This window comes from Neospora caninum, chromosome VIIb (genome assembly GCF_000208865.1).
Source record: "Neospora caninum Liverpool complete genome, chromosome VIIb".
Taxonomy (NCBI): Eukaryota; Apicomplexa; class Conoidasida; order Eucoccidiorida; family Sarcocystidae; genus Neospora; species Neospora caninum.
In genome coordinates this window covers 3434894-3456168 of record NC_018394.1, presented here as the reverse complement: position 1 = coordinate 3456168, position 21275 = coordinate 3434894, and the positions used below count along the sequence as shown (strand labels likewise).

Here is a 21275-nt window from a genome sequence, read left to right as displayed (position 1 = left end):
TGTGTCCGGTCTGGGGGATGTGCATTTCTATGACGAAAAACAGCCAATGCAGTTAATTCCTTGTCTTTGTTCTCAAACTCCCTTTTGGTTCCTTATATATATATATATATATATATATATATATATATCTGGAGAGAGGTACGTGTACGTTAATATGCGTTCATATGCACTTACGTAGCTATGGACATTTTTAGGGCGGGATGAGGGCGTTCTGCTTGGTCGAGAGGGAGGTATTTCGACACAGCAGTGTTCACGTACACGAACTTGTTTAGTTACATTTGTAGGTGCGTAAAAAGACGTATGTACATATATGTACAGGTGTGTATGTACATGCGAGTGTAAATACGTGACTATATATATTTCTATAGAGATAGCGGGGTGGTTGTCGTGGGCGTGTCTTTTGTGTTTTTCGACTTGTCATCTTGCAAAGAACTCTGGAGCAACGGCACATCCTCCGTTCTGAAATTCGCATGCACCTACCTGCTCAACCCTGTTCGTTTTCCTCTTCTCCCCATTTGCTCTTCCAAACTTTTGACTGTCTCCGTGATCAAATGCCCCCACGATTTTGACGCTTTCTCTCTCGTCTCTTCCTCGGTGTCGTCCAAACTGCGACCAGGTGCCGCATCATTCTCCGCCTCAGAAGGGACTACCTGCCGCGTTTCTCCTTCTTCTCCCTCATTCCTTTTCCGTCTTCTCCTTCACTCCTTCTCTCGCTCTTCTCTTCCTTTATCTTTCTGCTTCCTCTCCCTTTTGCTTTCTCCTTCCTCTCCTTTCCCGGCGTCTTCCGTAACGAAAGTGAAGCGCACGTCTAAGTTTCAACATCACATTCGCATCCGCGTAGACGTTCAGTTCACTGCTTAAAGAAAGGCATGACCAGTTTTCCTCGCACCGCATCTCTCAGCCTTCCTCCTTGCCACACAAGCAAAATCGACAAAACGAGACGCGCATGCGCGCACCCCGTCTCTATACGCACAGAGAAGCGCCTCGCCTCCGCACTTAGAACCTATAAATATACACATTTATATGTGGATATGTGGAGTCACGCGTTGATGGGTACAGGTTCGTGACTCCGCGCACGTCTACACAAAAATCGACAAAGCGTCGACATTTTCGTCCTCTCCCTAAGCACCCCAGCTTTCCAAACGTATATGCATTTAGGAATACATCTTTTTAGGGGGTACGTCCCTATACACACTCCTAGGAATGTCCTAGCTATATATAGAGCTGGTGTATGTACCACGCCGACATACAGTTACATGTACATAGATGTATGTCTGCCTGGAGCATGCCTGTATGTACGGAACGCCCCTCTAGGAGGTATAGGCGTGAAGGCGCTTGCAGAACTCTTGTGAGATGCCTCGAAAAAACGCGTCTTCTTCAGTAGCACTTCCTTTCGACGATGGATGGGCCATGCTCGTCGTACTCCTCGCGGCTACACCAGAGGGACTGGAATGCAGCCATCGAGGCTAGGACACTGCCGCCGACCCAGGTCGACACTCGCCGCTCAAACAGCGTCGGCAAGGCCAGCAATCGCCACTTCATGCCCATGGTGATGGAAGACTCTCGGGCGAGCTCGCGGCTCAAGCGCTCGTAAAGGCCTGTGTATGCGAACGAAACAACGGAAGAGAAATGGAGACAACATGCGACAGAGTGCGGCAAACGAAGACGGGGCGCGGCGAGAACCGTGCCTTTGTGGGAGCGTCGCAAAGGTCGCCCGTTTCATATTTATGGCGGCGGATGGTCAACGAAAAGCGTACTTGATGAAGACGCCTGCACGCACTTTTTTGGTGGCGACTGAAATAGTCAACACCCTCACATAGCTCCATATACCCGAGTCCGCTGGTTCGAAACAATCCACCGGGAAGCAGTGTTTTCAGCACGGCGAGGTTTGCAGTGTTGAAACGGATTCCGTCCAACCCGGGGGTGAGTGTGGATGTCCCCATGTCGACGAGAGAACCGCTTCAGCCGAACCGGGAAACCTTTGTCCGCGACTCCAATGGCGTTACAAACAACTTTAACGGAAGTATGCATCTTCGTTGTACTTGCCCAAACTTGAAGTTACGCGCCGCAAACGCGTGCAAGCGGCTTCCTTACCTGGGGTAGCAGCGCCGCCGCCCGCGAGAACGATTCCGTTGAAAATTTCTTTCCGCGCTTCTGCATCCACACGACTCGCGACTTCGTGGATTTCCTCTGTCAGGCCCCGAAACGACTTCACGGCCGGTTGCATCCACGGCTCGTTTTCCAGCGGATGCAGGATGGCTTGGGGATGAAACAACACCTCCGGAATCTGAAGCAAAGACTCACATCCACGAACACAATGTACGCCCCACAAACGCCGCAGACGCTCTGACGTCACACACACATATACATCGATATGCCGAGATCTACATCGATGCACATACGTATCGATATATATATATATAAATACGTGTGTGTGTGTAAATACGCAGGTGGTGATGGAGCGAGATTTGCGTAGGTTTGCAAATTCATGCATACATTAACATATGCGTATAGAGAGACATGGCTATGTACATACAGGTTGAAATACGAGGTGGATAGGAATGAGTCGCACGGAAGGCCGTGGATGTGCTTTGACGGTTCCCTCGCGACGGGCCAGCCCGTTTTCTTGTTTCTCTGTCAACTTGCAAAATCGATATCTTTGACACAATCCTGTTTCACGTATGACGTTACCTCTTGCAGTCGCGAGGCCTTTCCTACACCCTCGCCTCTTTCCTTGCATGCACAAAGTGCCTTCTCTTCCCTCTCTCTTCTCCTTCTCTCCTTTTCTCTTTCTCTCCTTTTCTCTTTCTCTCCTTTTCTCTTTCTCTCCTTTTCTCTTTCTCTCCTTTCCCCTTTTCTCTTTCTCTCCTTTTCTCATTCTCTCCTTTTCTCTTTCTCTCCCTTTCTCTTCCCTCTCTCTTCTCTTTCTCTCCCTTTCTCTTCCCTCTCTCTTCTCTTTCTCTCCCTTTCTCTTCCCTCTCTCTTCTCTTTCTCTCCTTTTGCCTGTCTTTCCTTTTCTTTTTTTCGCGTACAGTGTTTGCGAGTTCGTCGCCGCGAAGCCTCGTTCCGTCCGGGAGTTCGAGGGCGTGCTGCGTCGCGCCGAGGAGGGCTGCGGTGCCTGGGAGGTCCCGGCCGGCGGCTCCGGACGGCGCGAGCATCGTCAGCCAGCGCGAGGGAAGGAAGGCCCGGCTGTCTCTCCCTGGCGTCTGTCCCGTCTTCGCGGCCTCTTTCCCGGGGAGCTGGAGCGGTCGCATCGGGCACTTTTGCGTCTTCTCGCCGAGGGATGCCCCGTGCACGCCGTTCGGGAGACTCTCGGAGCTGCCGTCGCCTCCGAAGCCGCCGCCTTCGCCGAGGAAGACTTGGCAGAAACTCTCGCGCATGCTGCGGAGCGCCGCGGCCTGGCTGAGACGCAGGAAGGACGGATCCACGCCGCTCCAGTCGAGCACGGCGCGTCGGCGCGCGGCGAACGAGGCGGCGCTGGAGCCGTTCGCGCTCGCACTCGATCCCGCGAGGCGCGACAGGGCAGGCGCGGCCGGGAGCTTTTTGTGCGTGGCGAAGAGCGGCAGCACGGGAAGGTTGTGGCGGGTCAAGACGCAGCTGAGCAGCTGGTCGAGGAAGTCCCCGGCGATCGGCCACTCGCCCGCCTCTCGATGCAGGCAGAAGCCGTCGACGACGGGCGCGATCGAGAGAGACGCGGCGCCGAGGTCCACCACCAAGCCTCCGCTGCGCCCGACTGCGAAGCAGGCGAGCAGTGCGCGCGGGGCGATGTACAGCGCAGGCACGTCTAACTTCTCGAACGCAATTGCAGCCATCTTCTCGCGGAGCGCGCGGCAGTGGAGATTCGGTTCCGACAGCAAGACCGGACAGTCCGCCAGGGAGTCCTCGCCGACGTTCGAGTCAGGCGACGAGGCGTGCGGAGGCAGGCACCGCGAGATGGCGGACCGCACAATGTGCTCGAACACGTCTTCGTGGAGACTGTAGGTCGGGAGAAGAGAGGAGAACGACGGATAGAGACAGGGAGACACAGCGAGGTCCGTGCGCTTCTCGCTGAAGGAGAGAGGGAAACGAAAGCCGTCGCCTGGAGACGAGGCGGACGACCCGTCGGTCGGGACGCCGACGTAAGAGGGGAGCATTTGCCAGGGAGAGTCGTCGCCGGCGTAGCCGACGCGCGTGGTGAGAGATCCCACGTCGACTACGAACGCGGGAATCGGCACGTCCATCCTGGAAAGTTTCGGTCCCCGGGCGGAAGAAAGGCGGGAAAGCAGGCACGGCCAGGGCACGTACACGCACAAAGAGCACGCACTTGCAGAGAGACTTGGAGAGACCCGGAAGAGCGGACGACGGCGCGGAGGCGGCAAGCAGCTGCGGAGACGCCGCAAAAAAACCTTCACCGGCGAAAACGAAAAATCGTCCAACGGTTCCCGAAACTCACCTGCAGTCGTGGAGGCTCCTCACGACGTACAGGGATAGAGAGAGACGAAAACCGGGACGGGAGAGATAGAGAGACGAAAACCGGGACGGGAGAGATAGAGAGACGAAAACCGGGACGGGAGAGATAGAGAGACGAAAACCGGGACGGGGGAGATAGAGAGACGAAAACCGGGACGGGGGAGATAGAGAGAGACGAAAACCGGGACGGGGGAGATAGAGAGAGACGAAAACCGGGACGGGGGAGGTAGAGAGAGACGAAAACCGGGACGGGAGATGGGAGAAAACCAAAGGGGCTGAGAGAAGGAAACTGAGAGACAAAAGCGAACTGAGGAGAGACAAAAGCGAACTGAGGAGAGACAAAAGCGAACTGAGGAGAGACAAAAGCGAACTGAGGAGAGACAAAAGCGAACTGAGGAGAGACAAAAGCGAACTGAGGAGAGACAAAAGCGAACTGAGGAGAGACAAAAGAGAACTGAGGAGAGACAAAAGAGAACTGAGGAGAGACAAAAGAGAACTGAGGAGAGACAAAAGAGAACTGAGAGGCAGATGCGTCCAGAGAAGGAAGAGAAACACGAAAGAGAGGGACGCGGGGAGATCCAGAAAAGAAGTCGTCAAGCGGAAAAGTGTGGAGTGCGAGAGGAGAAGAGAGAGACACGGAAGGGAGGAAAGACTGGTCGTTGCATTTGTCTCCTGGCGAATCTCTGGACTATATTTTTCTGGGGCGGTTGAAATGCAGCTGCCTGCATGTCCCCCCTCGAACTTTCCGTCGCCAGGTGGGGGGAAAGAAAAGAGAGGCGCGAATGAAAGCCGAAAACTCGCCAAATCTTGTTCTCTTTCTCCCTTCTCGCCCTTCTCTCCCTTCTCTCTTTCTTTTCCACTGGTGGTTTGCCCGCGAAACACCAGAGGGAGGAAGGCGGCGATTTCGCAGAGGCCAGTTTCCTCGCGGCTCGGAGAAAGAAATACTTCAGCCAGGCGAAACACCGACTGTTTTGTGTCTTTACGCTGCACAACAATCACCGGAAGACGCGAGAGACAACGGGAAGCTCGCAGGATTTTTGCATGCAAGCGAGCGCTCGTTTCCTTGGTCTTTGCGTGAGGCGCGAGACGCGAACGCCGCGGTTGCTGTAGAGCATCTTGCCTTTGTTTCCGCGTTTCAAATGCCACTTGGGGTGGAGGTGAGTTCTTCCACGAAGTGTTTTGAAAGAAGCTGGAGACGCGCAGCACGTACACAGCCTGTACACGTCGCCTCCTTAGTTTCCCATCTCACTGTCAACCTTCTACTTCGGCCTCGCGTGTGTTCTCTCACGATCCAGGGCGCAAAATTTCTTTCGCCCGCTGCCTCTTTCTCGCCTTTTTTCTCGCCCCTTTTTCTGGACATCTCTCTCCTTCTTTCTTTCCTCTTCCTTGCTCCCCCTTTGTCTTTCTCTCCACTTCCTTGCTCTGCCTTTGTCTTTCTCTCTCGCTCCTGAGATCCTTCACGTTCCTGGCAACTCGCCATCGGGTGTGTGTGGCTGTTGCACAGAAATCTACGCGAACAACCAAACACAGGCCGCACATGTGAATGCTGGGATGGGAGCACGTGTACTTCCCGTACGTGCGCGTATCTACACACATTACGCCTAGTATACAACTTCAACAAAAATACAGGACCCACGCGGAACACGGGCGACGCTATCCCTGCATATATATACACAAAACACGTATATATATATATATATATATATATATATATACCTGAATATATATATCTGAATATATATATATATACTCGAACAGGCACACACAAAAGCGCTTGGAAATACATGTATCAATGCAAACGGACACATGCCCATGCAAGTAAGAACGCATCCACATCAGTGAAAGTGCATTCAGTGTCCAACGGCAATAACGTCCGCATCGGAAACGATAGTTTATCGTCAGGTGAAGACGTGAGCTGGATTACGATGTCTCGAGTCAGTTTGATTCCTATCTAGTATACTCAACAGCACTACAAGGTTCACGCCGCGATAGAAACATCACACAATGATATCTACACACGTAGATACATATATCTGTATGCAAATATGTGTGTATGTATTTATGTAGGTAAAATGCCCCACCTTCGCACGGAGAGATGCAGCGGTTTGTGGATCGCTGGATCTTGCCCAGCGAAGCACATCCGCGCCTCTGCTCCTGAAACATTTGTCTCTTGTAGTGTCTGCCTGTTCATGCATCTGCATCGGCATATGAATGTATATAGTTGCACTTTTACGTGGGCATATATATATATATATATACATATAAAAATTTGTGTATATTTGAATGTGAAAACACGCATGTGTACGTGACCATTTATGCTGTGCACCGAGGGATGATTGGCCTCGTGCCGTGCTCTTGGGGATCGCAGCTTATTGGCAGGATCCGTGAAAGTTGTCACCGCGGGGTCTTGTGATGCGCAAAAACGCATGAATAAATATGGGAATTTCAGACGCGTTTTCGAGGCGTTAGGCCGCAGTTTTCACTTTTATAGACGGTCTCGTTTAAAGGACCGTTCTGAACTCTGAACTGTCGTCGACTCGGAACGTAATCTGCAAACGCAGGCAGCCTAAAGCCTTGCTGATGGGGAACTGAGCACTGAACTGTTTCCGTGTGCAACGCCGTGTCCAGGACAATGTGAAAGAGAAAGAAGAGAAAGTAGCGAGAGAGAGAGAGAAGAGAAGAGAAAGCAGCGAGAAGGACTGGGGTGAGGAAAGACCGTTACGCGATTTTGTCTCTTGTCATTACTTGCGTTGTGTAAAGGACGCCGCAGCCGCCACGACGTCTGTGAGCGACGCGAATGGGAAAAAGAGTTTGTACTTCTCACATGACACGTTTTCTCGTTCCTCTTTCGCCTCGTACAGACACCCCAAGATGTGCCCAGACGAAGCGGAAAAAACGCACCAGCGCTAAGGCGGGACAGAGAGGCACATAGAAGCAGCCTCATAACACATGCACGCGTCACCTACACATATACACATTTATGCACACCTATTCCTATATGCATATATATATATATATGCATATTTACGGGCGCATGTGTAAGTGTGCATATTTGCATGTGCCGTGAGGCAGAGAACCCCGAGTATCCATCGAGAGGGATGCGCAAGGATTCTTCGAGAACGGACATGTCACGCGTTTTTGAAGGCGCTTGGGAACCAGCCGGACTACGCGTGAGAGCAGAGAGGCGAACGACGCAAGAAAATCCCTGTTTCTCATTTGCCCTCGACCAAGTCCAGCAGTACGGCGCGGCGCTCAAACAAGGCCTGCAGAGAGAGAAAAGGCAGAGGAAACAATCAAAATTTGCACACACCAACCCTTCACACTTTGAGATCTCAAAAAGGACAAACTCCCTGAGCGAACTCAATATAGACGCACCCCTCCCTAGATACCTATATATATATATATATATATATATGTTTAGAGAGAGAGACTCACATCAACACATACACAATCATATATATATATATATATATATATATATACATATACATATGAGTGTGTGCTGATGCATGTAACGCCAAAGCCTTAGAAATATCGAGAGCACTTTCCTCCAGTTTTTTCGCATGCCTGGCTCCTCGAACGCGGGACATGTTTCTCGTGCGGGTGCCTTCGTAGGTGGTGCATGCACAAAAATCACGACAAAAACATTTTTCTCTGCTTCCCCAAGGGCTGCAAAAGGGGGATTACCTTTGCGCGGAGGTCTGCCAGGTTCTGACGAATCAAACTGTTCCTGTACGTACACCCGAGCCGGCAAAAAAAGCTGCCTTTATACACAAACACATCGACAACGAAGACATCGTTTCCGCCCTCACAGAAACCTACAAGCGGATATATACATGTACATATACACACATTTATATACATGTGCGTATGTGCACGAACATCGATACAAATAAGTAGTTCCGTGCACACACACATATGCATGCACTTACGTGGATAGAGGCATGCGTTTATAGCTGGCTGTCTCTGTTTACATGTGCAGCGGTGTTGAGTCTCGACGTCACCAATGGGCGTGTAGAAACAAAGATGCAACCAATAGACATGTCTGTACGAAGATGCATATATGCCCCAGACGCGCCGAACAACACACGTTTCTACGCCTGGACTTACACATGCAGAGATGCCCCGTCATTTACAACTCATCGCGCATTTCGAGTTAATTACGTTTTTGCGTACACACGCATATACGTGTTTATTTCCCTCCATGTGCGTGAATGCGCATGCATGAAACAGGGCGGTGCCTCCGTATATATGCATTCGCCTGCTACTTGAATCCACATGTGGAAAAATTGCAAGTTGTCTTTGTTGTAGGCAGAACCACGCAGTGCGTTGGTCTTCGCATTTCGAGTTTCAAAAAGAATTGTTTTCTGCTGACACATACTCGACTGATGCCGACTGCTGTTGGAGGAGTCCTTTCCTGCATGCATCGAAGCTGCTAAACGCGTTGAGGCACGACGACCGTCGCGCCTGAGAACAGAAGCGCACACCGCAAAACGTGAGACAGCGCAGATGCACGCAGTCCACAGAAACAATCACGACAATTCCGCTCCTCACACGCATGCAGGCAAACATCCCAAAACTAGTCTGTGCATGCATAAGAAGACGGACTCGCGCATGCACAGAGGCGCATCCCGAAAGGCGCCGAACCATCTACGCGTAAATCCCTGCACACGGAGCAGCGGCGTCTTCGAAAAAGCCGTCTTCACTTCTGTGGTTTTCTAGCAGTCGGTTCCCTCGAATTGGCGAAAACAAGTGTAGCGGCGTAAATACACCTGCAGAGAGGTGCGCTAAAACGCACAGCTGCAAACGCCGTTTCACAGAGCGGACATATCTGGATATTTCGATGCCTTCTCACACGTCCATGTGTACTCGCGTGTATGCACACATACACACAACACATCTGCCTATATATACATGTAAGTCTGTAAATGTGTATTCTACACAGTGCATGTCTTCCGGAGTTTGACTGGAATTAGGATCGCCTGCGTAGAAAGACAGTCTCCCATCTCTTGGAACTTACGCTCTGTGTGTCGCCCAGGGTGTCGCGGAGACAGCGCAGATAGGCAGTTCCTACAAGAGGACGAACAAGTCGAACACCTGTTCTCACGTTCCTAACGCTTCACTTCGCGTCAGTGCAACGCTCCCCACAACAGCGCACGCACACGGGCATGCGCCTCCTGCAGCCAAGGCCAACACTTAAATATGTGCACTGATTTCCATACACACGCTACGAGTATGCGTGCAGCAGTGAGACCTTACATATCGACAGGCTAGGTGCTATGCAAATACAGACACACATGTGTACACGCCGGAATACACGTGCTTATATGTATATTTATGTATATATGTAGTTAGATCATAGGACGATAGGTAGGTAGATGTGCATGTTACATCTATTTATGCACACGTGAATGCTTTCGCGTGAATCTGTGCGTGTCCTGATCGGATGCAGAAGGGCGAGAGTCTGCACGTTCGTGTTCTCCGTTCCTTTTTCTCCAGTTCGACTCTCCGAGGAAAGATGTCGCGAAACGGCGAAAGAAGTGGATGCCGGCTTCGCGAGGCGCTGAACTGTCTCACAAAGGGTTGCACTTTTCGCTTACCAGGAATGCGGCAAGGGTTCTCCAAGTCCGCCGCCTGTTTGAACATCTTCTCGTACATGTCCACCTGCACGGAAGAAAGCCAGCAACAGAAGGAAAAAGACAAGCGAAGAGCGTGGCTGGGCACAAGGAAGAAGCGAAGAGCCAAACGCCAGAGACTTGCCGAGAGACTCAAGCGAAAAACGCGGATCAAAACGCTACTCTCGAACCGTGTTGTCGGAGCGAACCTACCTTCATTTCGCGGGCATCAACACTCAAGCTGTCTTCCAGGTCCGGCTGAAAAAAACAGAATTTCGCGCATGCACAGAGACTGGCTACACTGCATTCTCTCTGAAAGTGCGACAGAAACGCATCACACTTTCAAAGCTGCAGGTGTTCACTTGTGCCCCGGGACAGAAGATAACGACAGAAATCAACTTCGATTGTCCTGTCTTCGTCTCTCCCGCGAAACCGACCTGTGTCTAGCGTGGCCTAGAGAGATAGACGTTCACAGGGAAGCTGTGAAATGGAGTCACACATATGCTTGCATAGAAAGAGAGATACACGTGCAGAGATACACCTGTGCACGGAAGACAAGTCGAACCAAACAAAGGGAGATCAACAAACAGATGCACGATGACACTACAGAGACGCACAGCCCAGACGAGAACACACCGTCAGATAGACGCTCGCTACCGATTTGCCTATTTATAGACCTACCTGCCTACTAGTATGTAGATATAAATATATACCTACATCTCTACCTATAGACATATATACTACCTATAGACATATATATATATATATGGTATGTGGAGGGTGAAATGGAGAGAATGAGACGACCGATTGTGTGCGTGTGTTTGCATGAACGGAAATATCTGAAGGTACGCGCTCCACCCTTTGGCGTTGCATCTAAACTCGAGAGAAGAATAAATCTTCGAGGCGGTCGCTTTTGGCAGAACAGAGAGAGCTGGCCTTTGTCTCTCGCATTTCTCTCCATCCGAGACGGAGCGTCTGAGTCGGTCGAGAATCACCTTGAATTCTGGCATCACACCGCTCGACACGGTTTGAGTGTTCGCAGGAGGATCCCCTCAATCGACTACAGAAATGCAAACCTGCGACCCTGAACGGATGGATCCAGTTACGCGGCATCAAAAGGGAATCGCACCTTGCCTTGAACGAGTTCCGTCCACATGACGCGCTGGCTGTCGGACATTTTGGCGTTGTTGATGGAGAGACCGACAAAGTTGTGGTGTTGCAGGAGGTTGAACAAACCGATGTTTCGCTGCAAAGAGAAGAAAAGTGGAAAGGGAGAGACATCAGCCGTAGACGCAAGCAGCTAACGGAGGCACCGTTGCACCAAGCAAATCGCCACTGGGATGCGCAAAACTTAAACTTGCTGTCTCTTTTTTTCGCGGCTCTTCTCAGGCTTTCACTTTTTTACGGCTTTGTGGGCAACGCGCGGCTGTGAGGCGGTCGAGAGAGAAGTCTTTCCCTGTGTGTCTGTTTGTCTATTATCTCTGTTTTCTCGGATTCGGCGCCGCTCTCTGCCTACGTCTCTGAGGATCTTTCGGCTCATCCACCAATCCTTCAACTCTCTTTCAATGCTTTGCAGCTCCAGGCGGATGTTTGCGCCCTTGGCCTCGGCGCGAGACATTGGGTCCGCCGGCGCAGACGTGAAGGACAAGGCGACGTTCGCCGAGGGCGGATGCGGCAGCGAAGACGCCATGGTGAGAAGCGAAGAAAAAGGAACGAGCGAGAAGGGAAAAGGAACCAGAGAGGACAGGACAGGGGGAAACGGGGAAAAGGGAGAGGGAGGGAGGAGCAGCCAGCAAGGACGACAGGGAGGGAGGAGCTACGCAGAAGGCGAGAGATGGGTGGAGAGAGCGAGGAGCTGGGAGACTCAGACGAAGAACAGGAGCGAAAAGAAAGAGAGATGAGAGGCAGAAGTGAGCTGGGGCGACACAGCAGGGGACTCGCGCGTCGCTGGTGTGAATACGGCGGAAGGTCACTGCCACGTTCTGTCGCGTGTGGAACACGACAGAGAGCGAGGGAGAAGAGAACGGAAAAAAGGAGAGGCGAGGAGAAGGCGTGCGAGAAAGGCTCGTCCAAAAACCAGTCGTCGCCGCGAATCCTCCGGTGGCGTCCCCGGTGTATGGACACTCGAGAGACAAAGGCCAGGAAAGCGAGGGGCGGGTGTTTCCGGAAAGGGAGACAAATGGTAAGAGGGCGAGACTGAAGCAGAGAGAAGCGAGGGGTTCTGCGGAGACGAAAATGCGTGAAAAAGTCGATGCTTCGCCTCTCTCGTCCTCGCTTGCCCGGGCATGTTCCCAACTGCATGCGCCGCGCAGCCTTCCATCTCACACCCGCTGTGTGTGCCCACCTTGCTCGACGGAGCGCGAGACACACAGCACGGTCCGCTTTCCCTCTTCCGGGCGGCGAGCCGTGAGAAAAGCGATAAAAACGAGAAAAGAGAGGCGGGGGCGGACGTTCGCGCGATTCTCTGCCTCGCTTTCAGAAAATCTCCCCTTTTCTCTTTTCATGTCCCATCCTGGAGGAGAAGTAACGACTTCAAAAAAAGGAAAAAGGGAGGAGAGCTGCAAGGGCGCCATCGCAGGGACGGCGTGCGCAGCCCTCGATTTTCTCGCAGCTTGTCTTTGTTTTTCGCTTCGAAAAGTTTCGCCCGAGGAGATGCGGATTTGCGTGGACGCCAGAGACACACGCAGGAGCCTAATTCTCCACCTTTCTCTGCGTTTCGTCAGACACCAGGTGTGCGAGAAGGGAGAAAAACGAGAAGGCGAGAACGGAAAGGAACAGTTCTCGCGGTTTTGTGGGGAGACGAAAACGTCACTCTTTTTTCTGCTGAGCCGCGTACAGCTGAGAGATAGACGAACCCTCGCAAATCCGAGAGAAAGAAAGCGCGCCTTTCTTCTCCCACTCGTAGGCTCGCTTCCTCTCTTGGTTCTCAGTCTTGTCGGTGTTTCTGTAAGGGGTTCATACCCTCCTCTCCCCCGGCTTTCCGTCTCCCTCCTTTGGGTATCATCGTTTCTCTGACGCCTTCGTCCCTCGTTGATTCGATTACAAGCTCCCCTTTTCCTCTCCTCTTTTCTCGTCTTATCTTGTCGCGTTTGTCGCCGTTCGTTTGCATTCACAGCCTGCTCTGTCCTTTCTTTCCCCGTCCGCGAACCTCTGCGTCGCTTGCGGCCTGTTTACCGCTTCTTCCCGTCCGTCTTCTTCCTTTTCTCCCCTGTCTCCTTCGTCGCATTCGTGTCTCACTTGGGGACTCCCGCGTTCGTCGCCCTAGGGACAGAAGAGCGGCGCTCCGTGGGTGACGAGAGTCAGGAAAGATGGGCGAACTCCCCGCGGCTGGGGAGAGACACCGGGAGGGGCGACCCGCGGAGGGAGCTCTGTTCAAACCCTTTTCTCTCTCCCTCGCGCTGTACGCGGAAGAGAGGAGAGAGGCGAATGGACTGCGTCACGGAGACTTCCTCAGGTACAGGCGCTACTGCACAGCTCGCCTCAACAGACTGCGAGGCAGCCTCGAACTCCGACAAGGCCGAAACCGATACCAGCTGCGGAAACTGCCTGTTGTCATACGAGATGAACGGTGAGCAGAAAGCGCGACGAAAAACGGAAGAACAGACAAGGGAGAAAAGGAAGTCGAAAGAGGAAAGAAAGGAAGCGATCGAGACGAGAGAACGGACGCGTTCCAGAGACCGTGAGAAGACCGCGTCCTTTGGTTCAGGACACGCGGCGGCGCGAAACCTGCACGCAGCTTGCGAGGCGAAGGAAAGGGGAGAAGAGCCGAGAAGAAAGACACACAGGGAGGCGGGGGCGGGTCAGCAAGACGGGAGTGCGACCATGAAGAGCCGTGTTTCTTCTCTCCTCTCCCAGGGTTCTTCTCCTCGTCCTCACGCAGGCCGAACGCGCGTGGAGCTACGCGATGCAACTCAAGGGCGAAAATGCCGCTGCAGCTGTCCTGGTGAGGAACGATCCTCTCGAATTTTTTCTCGGCCTGTCCAGCGATCTTCTCTCTTTCACTCCTCTCTCTCTCCTTCTCTTTCTCTCCTTCCCTTCCTCTCCTCTGTATGCTTCCTCTCCTCTTTCTGCTTCCTGTCTTCTTTCTGCTTCCTCTCTTTCTCTCTGTCTTTTCTCTTCTCCTGTCACTCTCGTTCCCTTCCCTTCGAGTACGCCTCGTGCTTCCCAGTCTCTGCCGCGGTTTCCTCTGTTTGCAGAATCCGCGCGTGCGGCGCCACGCGATCCAGCGGTTGTCGAAGGCGCTGATGTATGCGCAGCTTCTGGAAAATCTCTGCAACAGCCCGACGCCGAGTCTGCTGGCCCCGCCGCCGGCTTCCTCGGAGGCGAAGGCGAGCAAGGGGACCGGCGCGCTGCCCAAGGCGAAGGAGGACGCGAAGCCTGCGTCCGGGAAGAAGAGCGGCGCCGCGGAAGAGGCGCCGCATGCGCTGCTCCTTCAGCCGCATGCGCTGACCGAGGAGGAAATCGAGGCGTACTTTGCCTCGCTCGCCTGCGAGCTCGTCCCGCTCTGCGACGAGAAAACGAAGCTCGAAGCCCGCGCGTACCGGCTGAGCATCCTCGCGGCGCTCCTGCAGGAGCAAGAGAGGTGGGAAGACGCGCGGCAGACGCTCGAGGACCTGCGCCAGGTGTACGTACACCTGAAGCGGGTTTCGTCGACGCAGGAGCGCGAAGAAAACCTGTTCAAGAAGCTGCTTGAGCAAGTCGAACCGGAGTTGCGGCTCTGTGCCTTCCACTCCGGCGGCGTCGCCTCGTTCGCGAAGGCAGCCGCTCCCGGCCTGGCCGCGTCAGATCGGAAGCAGGGCGGCGCGGAGGGGGAAAAACGCATGCAAACCTCCCCGCCGCTGGTCGCGTGGCGTGGCGACGACGTCTACGTCGAGGCAGATCGCCCTCGAATGGGCGTTCTCGGCGCCGTGTCGCTCATCGACGAAGTCCAAATCCTCAAGACTGAGGATTTGGCGAGCGCCGCCAGTGCGGACACCACCCTGGAACGCACAGAACTCGGCGCGAGGCTCCAGCAGCTGTCCCAGGAGGACGCCGAACGCCTCGTCGAAAGGTATACGAAGAACGTCCGAGGGTTAACGGGTCGAAACAGGTGGTCTTCGCTGCGGGGGGCATGCAACCGCAGTGCGAATAAAACAGCCTCAGGGGGGGAGATCCTCTGTGAGCGTGACGGAGCATATGGAGAGGATCCAAAAAAGGGGGGGGGGATTGTTGCTCCGAATCGACTCTGACGCGGAGAAGGGGAGAGAGACGAGCGAGGAACCGACAGGAAGGGGAAAGGGCCAAAATCCGAAAAATGGAGAAACGGCAGTCGCGCGAAACAGGCCGCTGGCGAAGGACGAGAGAGAGACGCCGGTGGCAACAGAGAGAGAGGCGACGCCGGCGGGTCGCGAATCTTTTTGAGAGGCCGAGGCCGCCAGACGTGGCGCCGGGGAACGGGGAAAGGCGAGAAGAGAAGCGGGCGGGAGCGGATTGGAAGAAAGGACGAGAGAAAGGTGGACAGAGCAAGGGATACAGAGAAAAAAGGCGAACGTGAGACGGAAAGAGAGACAGAGGTAGAGGGAAAGAGGAAGAGTGAATCCTCCAGGGATGGCAGGTCAGACTGCCGTTTGTCGTATCTTCTTCCATGTGTTCTTCTTGGGGTTTTCTGTGGTGATCTCTTTAGATACGGAGATCTCAGCAGCCGCTTTCGACTCTGCGTCGACCTCATCCACGCCGAAATGCTCGTAAGGAAAGAAAGAAAACGGACAACAGAGGAAGAGATAAGCGAAAAGACTCTCTCCCTGTCTCTGTCGAACTCAGACGAAATGCATCTGTGTCACCACTGTCGAAACACAACGAATACGAAAACGGACGTGCGTGCGGAGTACATAAATGACTCTACGTAGGCCCCTGAATCTGTCGCTTGCTTCGGCCGAATGTACACATGCTTCCTACGCACATCCAAATATAAAAGTATATATACATGTAGTTATATTTATGTATATGTTTGTTTTTGAATGACCACACAGACAAGAGGTGCACGTTTGTTTTTCTGCGTCTCCCACTTTCCTCTCTGCGCAGAAACATCCTGACGTCTCTTCGTGGTTCCTCGCAGAAGGTAGGAAGGAGACAAAATCTAGAGATCGCTTGTTATGCACATCACACCTGTCGAGTTTCTTTGCCTCATACCGTCGTGCCGTGAAGTCTCGCCATCGCCCTTCAGCAAAGGCACATTGATTCGATTTGGCTGTTAGGTTCGGTCGACAGGCGAGACAGCCTGAATCGACTGGGCGGGTGAGAAAGGAACGGCAAGGTGAATAGAAAGATAGAGATATCCGTGTTCACAGGGCGCTTGCGAGTTTCTTGCTGTGGTGCATGTGTGCAGGCGTAGATCCTCGTTAAAAATCCGTTTATCTTATCGCTGAAGACGTGTATGCGTTTATATATGTCTTGGTGCGTGTGGATGCATTGTTTCGTGTGTTTTGCATGCGCATGTATGTCTGTTGATGCAGGGTACTGCCTGGACATTTCGCGGTGCTTGGAGGTCGAACGCGATATCATTCTGCTGCTGCGCTTCTTCTTGAATCTTCGCCAGAGCGACGGTAAGACGGGCGACCTTCAGTGGTTTCAAAAGAGTGGACAAAGCGCCAAAGGCTCAAGCGGCGATGGCCTCAGAGGCAGGCGAGGCTGCAAACAAAAAACAAGGAAACGCCTGCGAAATCCTCTCTTCCCAAGCGTACTCCCCCCTCTTTCGGTTTCCCGCCACGCTGCCTTCCTTCTGTCGCGTCTCCCCTCTTCCTGCCGTCACGTCCCAGCGCGGATCCAGCTTCTTTGTTTTTCCGAGGAACTGCGCAGTGTTTTGTCCTGATGTGCTCCAGAAAAACCGCACGGAGGCGCCGGCGGCCAGCACAAACAACAGTCCCTGCGGGGAGACGCCGGCGTCCGCTACGCGTCGCTTTTGCAGCAAGTGCGTGTCTGCGGTGTCTCTTCCTGCGCTCTTCACGGAAAGGGAGAACGCATTCGACGCAAAATTGCGCAAGAGAGAGGGAGAAAGACGAGAAGCGAGAGCAGTCGGCAGAGAAAGACGTGGTGTGTGTGTGTGTGTGTCGAGCGGGGGAGCGTTGTTGCGTGTGGGTCCGCCTGTCTGCGGAGCCGGCCGCGGAGCGTCCTTCGGTTTAAAGGGAGGCGTCTCCTCGTCCTTTGGGACGCGTCTCTTGCCTTCTTCAGGGTGTGCCGCACCTCTTTTTGGAGCCTGGAGTGTTCAAAGTGCATGCAGTTCGCAGGCCTGTCGAGACGTGTGGAGATGTTTCATCGCGGACGCAGTCCGCAGGCACACACTGGCACGGGTTTTGCGACTCTGGCGAGAGGCGCGCGCGACTGGCGACGAAGCCGATCTGTGTTTCTCCGTCTGCGTCCAGGGAGTTGGAAAGATGATGGAGGAGGAGAACCTCGACGAGAAGCGGAAACTGCGCATGCAGCAGTGGGCGAAGATCGCAAAGGACAGCAGGTAGGCGAGCGAGGCAACCCGCCTTTCCCCTCGGCGCTTTCCTTCGAGGCGAAAACAGAGGCAGAAGCTCTGTCGGGTGCACTGGAGTAGCGTCTCCGGAGACCCACGGACAGAGAAAAAAGAGGAAGAAAGACAGCAAGAGAGAAGGCGATTTCTTGGTCGTGGACTGAGGCGCGTTTCGGCTGTTGTGGAGTCGTGTCTTTTTCAGGGCTCTTTGCCTCGCCGTCTTCGACGCCTTCACTGGCAAACTCCCGGAAGCCTACGGTGCGCTGAGCGTGGAGATGAAAAAGGAAGCAAAGAGAAGAAGAGAGGAGCAAAGAGGAGACTCTAAGGGGGACTGCAGTCCTATAGAGGAGCAAGACGTGGGAAGAAAGATTGAGAGAAGGCGCAGCAGAAAGCCTGGGACGGCGCTCGAGGCCCGCACAGCTGGAGTTACAGTTATTTGACTGTCGCGTGGATGCCTAGTTTAGTTTTATTTAGTTCTATATCTACTTCCTAGAGCTGCCTCGGATATGTACTCCCCGGTTTTGACGATGAGGTTCTACGACATGGAGGATCCTCCGCATCGCGGAGAGAGGTTCGCCCGTCCAGGGTGGCGGAGAAAGCAATGTGGAGAATACACAGAATGAACCCAGGTGGAGGCGATCGTTAGTTCGCACCAGCGCACCGATCTTTCCTTTCTTCATCCACACGGGGCCGCGAATAAATTGCGCAAGGCTGTGAGACAGCGCGACGCGCGAGTGTGTCCCTTTCTGTGTTTTCGCTTTTTCTCAGTCCTCGCTGCGGCAGTCTCCTCGCGGTCTAAGGCCCTCGTTCCGCAGCCGCAAGTGAGACAAAACCGCGACCCCCGGCCGCCGAGGAGGCGACACCGGAAAGAAGCACATACGAGCAAGAAACGAAAACGTGGAGGCGAAGCGAGAGATCTGCACGACAGACGAGCGCGAGAGACGAGAGAATGTCGATCCTTAGAGAGGGGAACTAGAGCCTCTCGTGCGGGCACGTTTCTTCCCGCCGCGTCGGGGTGTTGTTGTGCGTCGGTCTGTCGCGGAACGTTCTTCCTTTCCGTCTTGTTCGGCCCGTGTTTGTTGGCGATGTGAGAGCCGTGCCTTTCCTCTCTTCCGCGTTTTTCTTCGCGCTCCTCGCATGTTCGAGCTTGCGTCTTCTCTCGGTTCTTCCGTGGCAGGTGCTGCCCCCGGACGATCCTCAAGGGCGCCTGGACATCTTCTTCGTCGCGCTGCAGGTAAAGCAAGGGAAAGGAAACGAGAAAGAGGTGAAGACGCAACCGATGAGGAAAGCAGAGAGCGACGCACACAAGACGGAAAACGACGGCCCCACACGAACAAGCGAGACAGAGTTCAGATCGACAGAATGACGGGCGCGCAGGGTGGCGCCGAAGGGACACGCCGCGTTTCTTCTTTCCTCCCTTCTCCGTGTTCCTGTTTCTTCTCCCCCCTTTTTCTCGTTTGGTCCACCTTGCTTTGATTTCGATCCAGCGGCACAAAGGCCTTCTCTCGCGTAGAAGCATCTCCCTCGTGTCCCTTGTCCTCTGCGGTGTATGTGCAGCGCGTGGTCGCCGAGCTGGCGCACCGCTACGAAGCACGCCACCTAGCCGCGATCGTCAAAGGTAAACGACTCGCAACTCCCATCCACGCAGGAAGATTCTTAAAAGTGCTTTCGCGTATTCAAAACGGGCACCCGAGACCGAATGGAACAATCACACAGCAATTTACGTCCTTGCATTAACATACATATATGTATATATATATATATATATATTCATGCATCTATCTATATGTATATATATATATATATGTAGATATATTTGTATAGGTGCATATACACAGAGAAAGGTAAGCCGACGGAAGGCGAGGCCGGTGGTTATCCACAGAGGTATAGATGGATGCGTAGCTAGACACAAATATATATATATATATATATATATATATATATGGCAGAAGTTGGTGTCTTTTTGCATAGGCATTTTTTCGTGAGAGCTGTCGTGCATCTCGCCGTTCGATCTCTTGTGTCGCTCCAGGTGTCCGGGTGTCCTCTCCGGTTCCCCTGTCTCGCGTTTCGCCGGCAGCAGGCTGCGCAGCTGAACTTTTTGAGCTCCTTTTGTGCGTGGCTGCATGCATGTTTTTCAGAGGAGTTGAAGGCTGCTGGATCCGCCGACGAAGAGATCGCCGCACCCACTGCGCCTGCCTTTCCTCTGCCCGGTCGACGCGGGGCGAAGGGGAAGGCCGCGCCTGCGCAAAGTGGGAAAAGCGACGGAAACCGAGAGGTGCGCCTCAGCAGTTGTCACGAAAGACAGGGAAACCAAAGGACATGTATAAAAAAGCTGCGTACCAGGAAAGAGAAGAACGGAGGAACATATAGTTAGATAGGTAGATAGATTTACATCTTTGCATGTAAGAGAATGAAAGAGTTGATGTGTGGGAAGGCGAGAGGCGAGTCTTCACATTGGGCCAGTGCGTACACCTCTTTTTCGAGACGCGCTTTTGTTTCTGTTCACTTGGCCGTTTCGCGTTGCTTCAGATGCTCGCTTTGGCGGCGCAGTACGTCCTCCCTCGTTTGGAGCCTCTGCCTTGCAAACCCGTGCTTTTTGACTTGGTAAGCGACAGTCAAAAGGACCGAACTGAGGACCGCAACGCAGTCCCGTGCCTCCGCTGTGTGCTCCAGTCTCCTTCGCACTCCGCTCGGCTCGGAGTGTGTGCCGCTTTCTGGCGTGTCTCGGAAGCTGTGGTGCACTCCATTTCGTGCACATCTTCCTCTCTGCAGTTCTCCCTAATCTCTCGGTTGTTCTTCAGCTGCCCTTTCTCGCTAGTTCACCAGTCTAATCGCTCTGTGTGATTGTTTTCCAGTCGACCTTCTCTCTCTAGCCTACACTTTCTCTCTTTACGTGTGCACGGGCTGTGATGCTGTACTCCGGGGGAAAAGTCTTTCGCGAGAACGGAAACGACATAGATAAATACACATGCAAGGACTCTGCCTTGACACTGCCTTGCGTCGCGCTCAGAGGCTCGCATTCCGTGCGATTTTGGTTCGCCTCACTTTGTTTCTCTCGCGGCGCCTTTTTGGCGGTTTTTGTGGGGTGTATGTACAGGCGCTGGCGTCGTATGCGCCGCCGCAGTTGAAGGCGCGGACGGAGGGCGGCGGAAAAAGAGCGGCTCTTCGGGGATTTGTGAAGTCGCTCTTTGGAAGATGAGCTCGTGAGGACACTCAGCGCGCGCGACCAAAGAGAACCTGCAGCCGAGAAGCGAAGAGAGAACGGACGAGAGACCGATGAAGAAAGAGAAGAAATGGGAGAAAGAGAAGACAGAGGATGAAAAGAACAAAGTGGAAGGAGTGTGAAGAAGGGTGGTTAGGGTGGGGCAAGGCGGGAGTGAACGGAAGAGGTGTTGAGACGCGAAGAAACTGTGTCTCGCTCTCGCTCTCCCGGTGTCTCTACAGGGTGTGAGGTGTATGTGCGTGTTTTCTGTGCTTTTCCGTGTGGGGGCACACGAAACGGCAGTCGTCCTGTCGCTGGTTCTCCGTTTGTGACAAAATGGTGGAAACTGGAAGCACGATCTCTTTTCTCGGTCGTCGCAGGCCTCTGTTGCCTCTTTAGTGGAAAGCCGGTAGATACACCTGTCGACAAGATGCTCGCTCGCGCCGTGAAAGGCGGATCCGCACAAGACAGTTTCTGCAGCGAAGCTCGGAGCTCGCCACAAAGCTGCCAGGAGGCG

The 21275-nt window shown here is 53.5% G+C and overlaps 3 protein-coding genes across 3 annotated transcripts; 1 reads left to right on the top strand and 2 right to left on the bottom strand.

Annotated features, from left to right (window-relative positions):
- Positions 1-1377: 1377 nt before the first annotated feature.
- NCLIV_028320 (putative actin-like family protein ARP4a) lies at positions 1378-4220 on the bottom strand (the record flags this gene model as incomplete). The annotated part of the gene is made up of 3 exons (XM_003883026.1): positions 1378-1598; positions 2095-2287; positions 3033-4220. The coding sequence occupies 3 exons, from the start codon at positions 4218-4220 to the stop codon at positions 1378-1380; spliced, it is 1602 nt and encodes a 533-aa protein (XP_003883075.1).
- A 4664-nt stretch (positions 4221-8884) lies between these two features.
- Positions 8885-11754, bottom strand: NCLIV_028310 (conserved hypothetical protein; the record flags this gene model as incomplete). The annotated part of the gene is made up of 5 exons (XM_003883025.1): positions 8885-8916; positions 10050-10113; positions 10278-10322; positions 11194-11310; positions 11581-11754. 5 exons carry the CDS (start codon positions 11752-11754, stop codon positions 8885-8887), a joined length of 432 nt encoding a protein of 143 aa, XP_003883074.1.
- A 1618-nt stretch (positions 11755-13372) lies between these two features.
- On the top strand, positions 13373-20755 carry NCLIV_028300 (putative signal recognition particle; the record flags this gene model as incomplete). The annotated part of the gene is made up of 15 exons (XM_003883024.1): positions 13373-13632; positions 13920-14007; positions 14261-15114; positions 15727-15787; positions 16125-16161; positions 16556-16645; positions 16922-17010; positions 17462-17550; positions 17759-17814; positions 18325-18377; positions 18734-18790; positions 19114-19174; positions 19695-19831; positions 20086-20160; positions 20654-20755. 15 exons carry the CDS (start codon positions 13373-13375, stop codon positions 20753-20755), a joined length of 2109 nt encoding a protein of 702 aa, XP_003883073.1.
- Between the last annotated feature and the right edge of the window lie 520 nt (positions 20756-21275).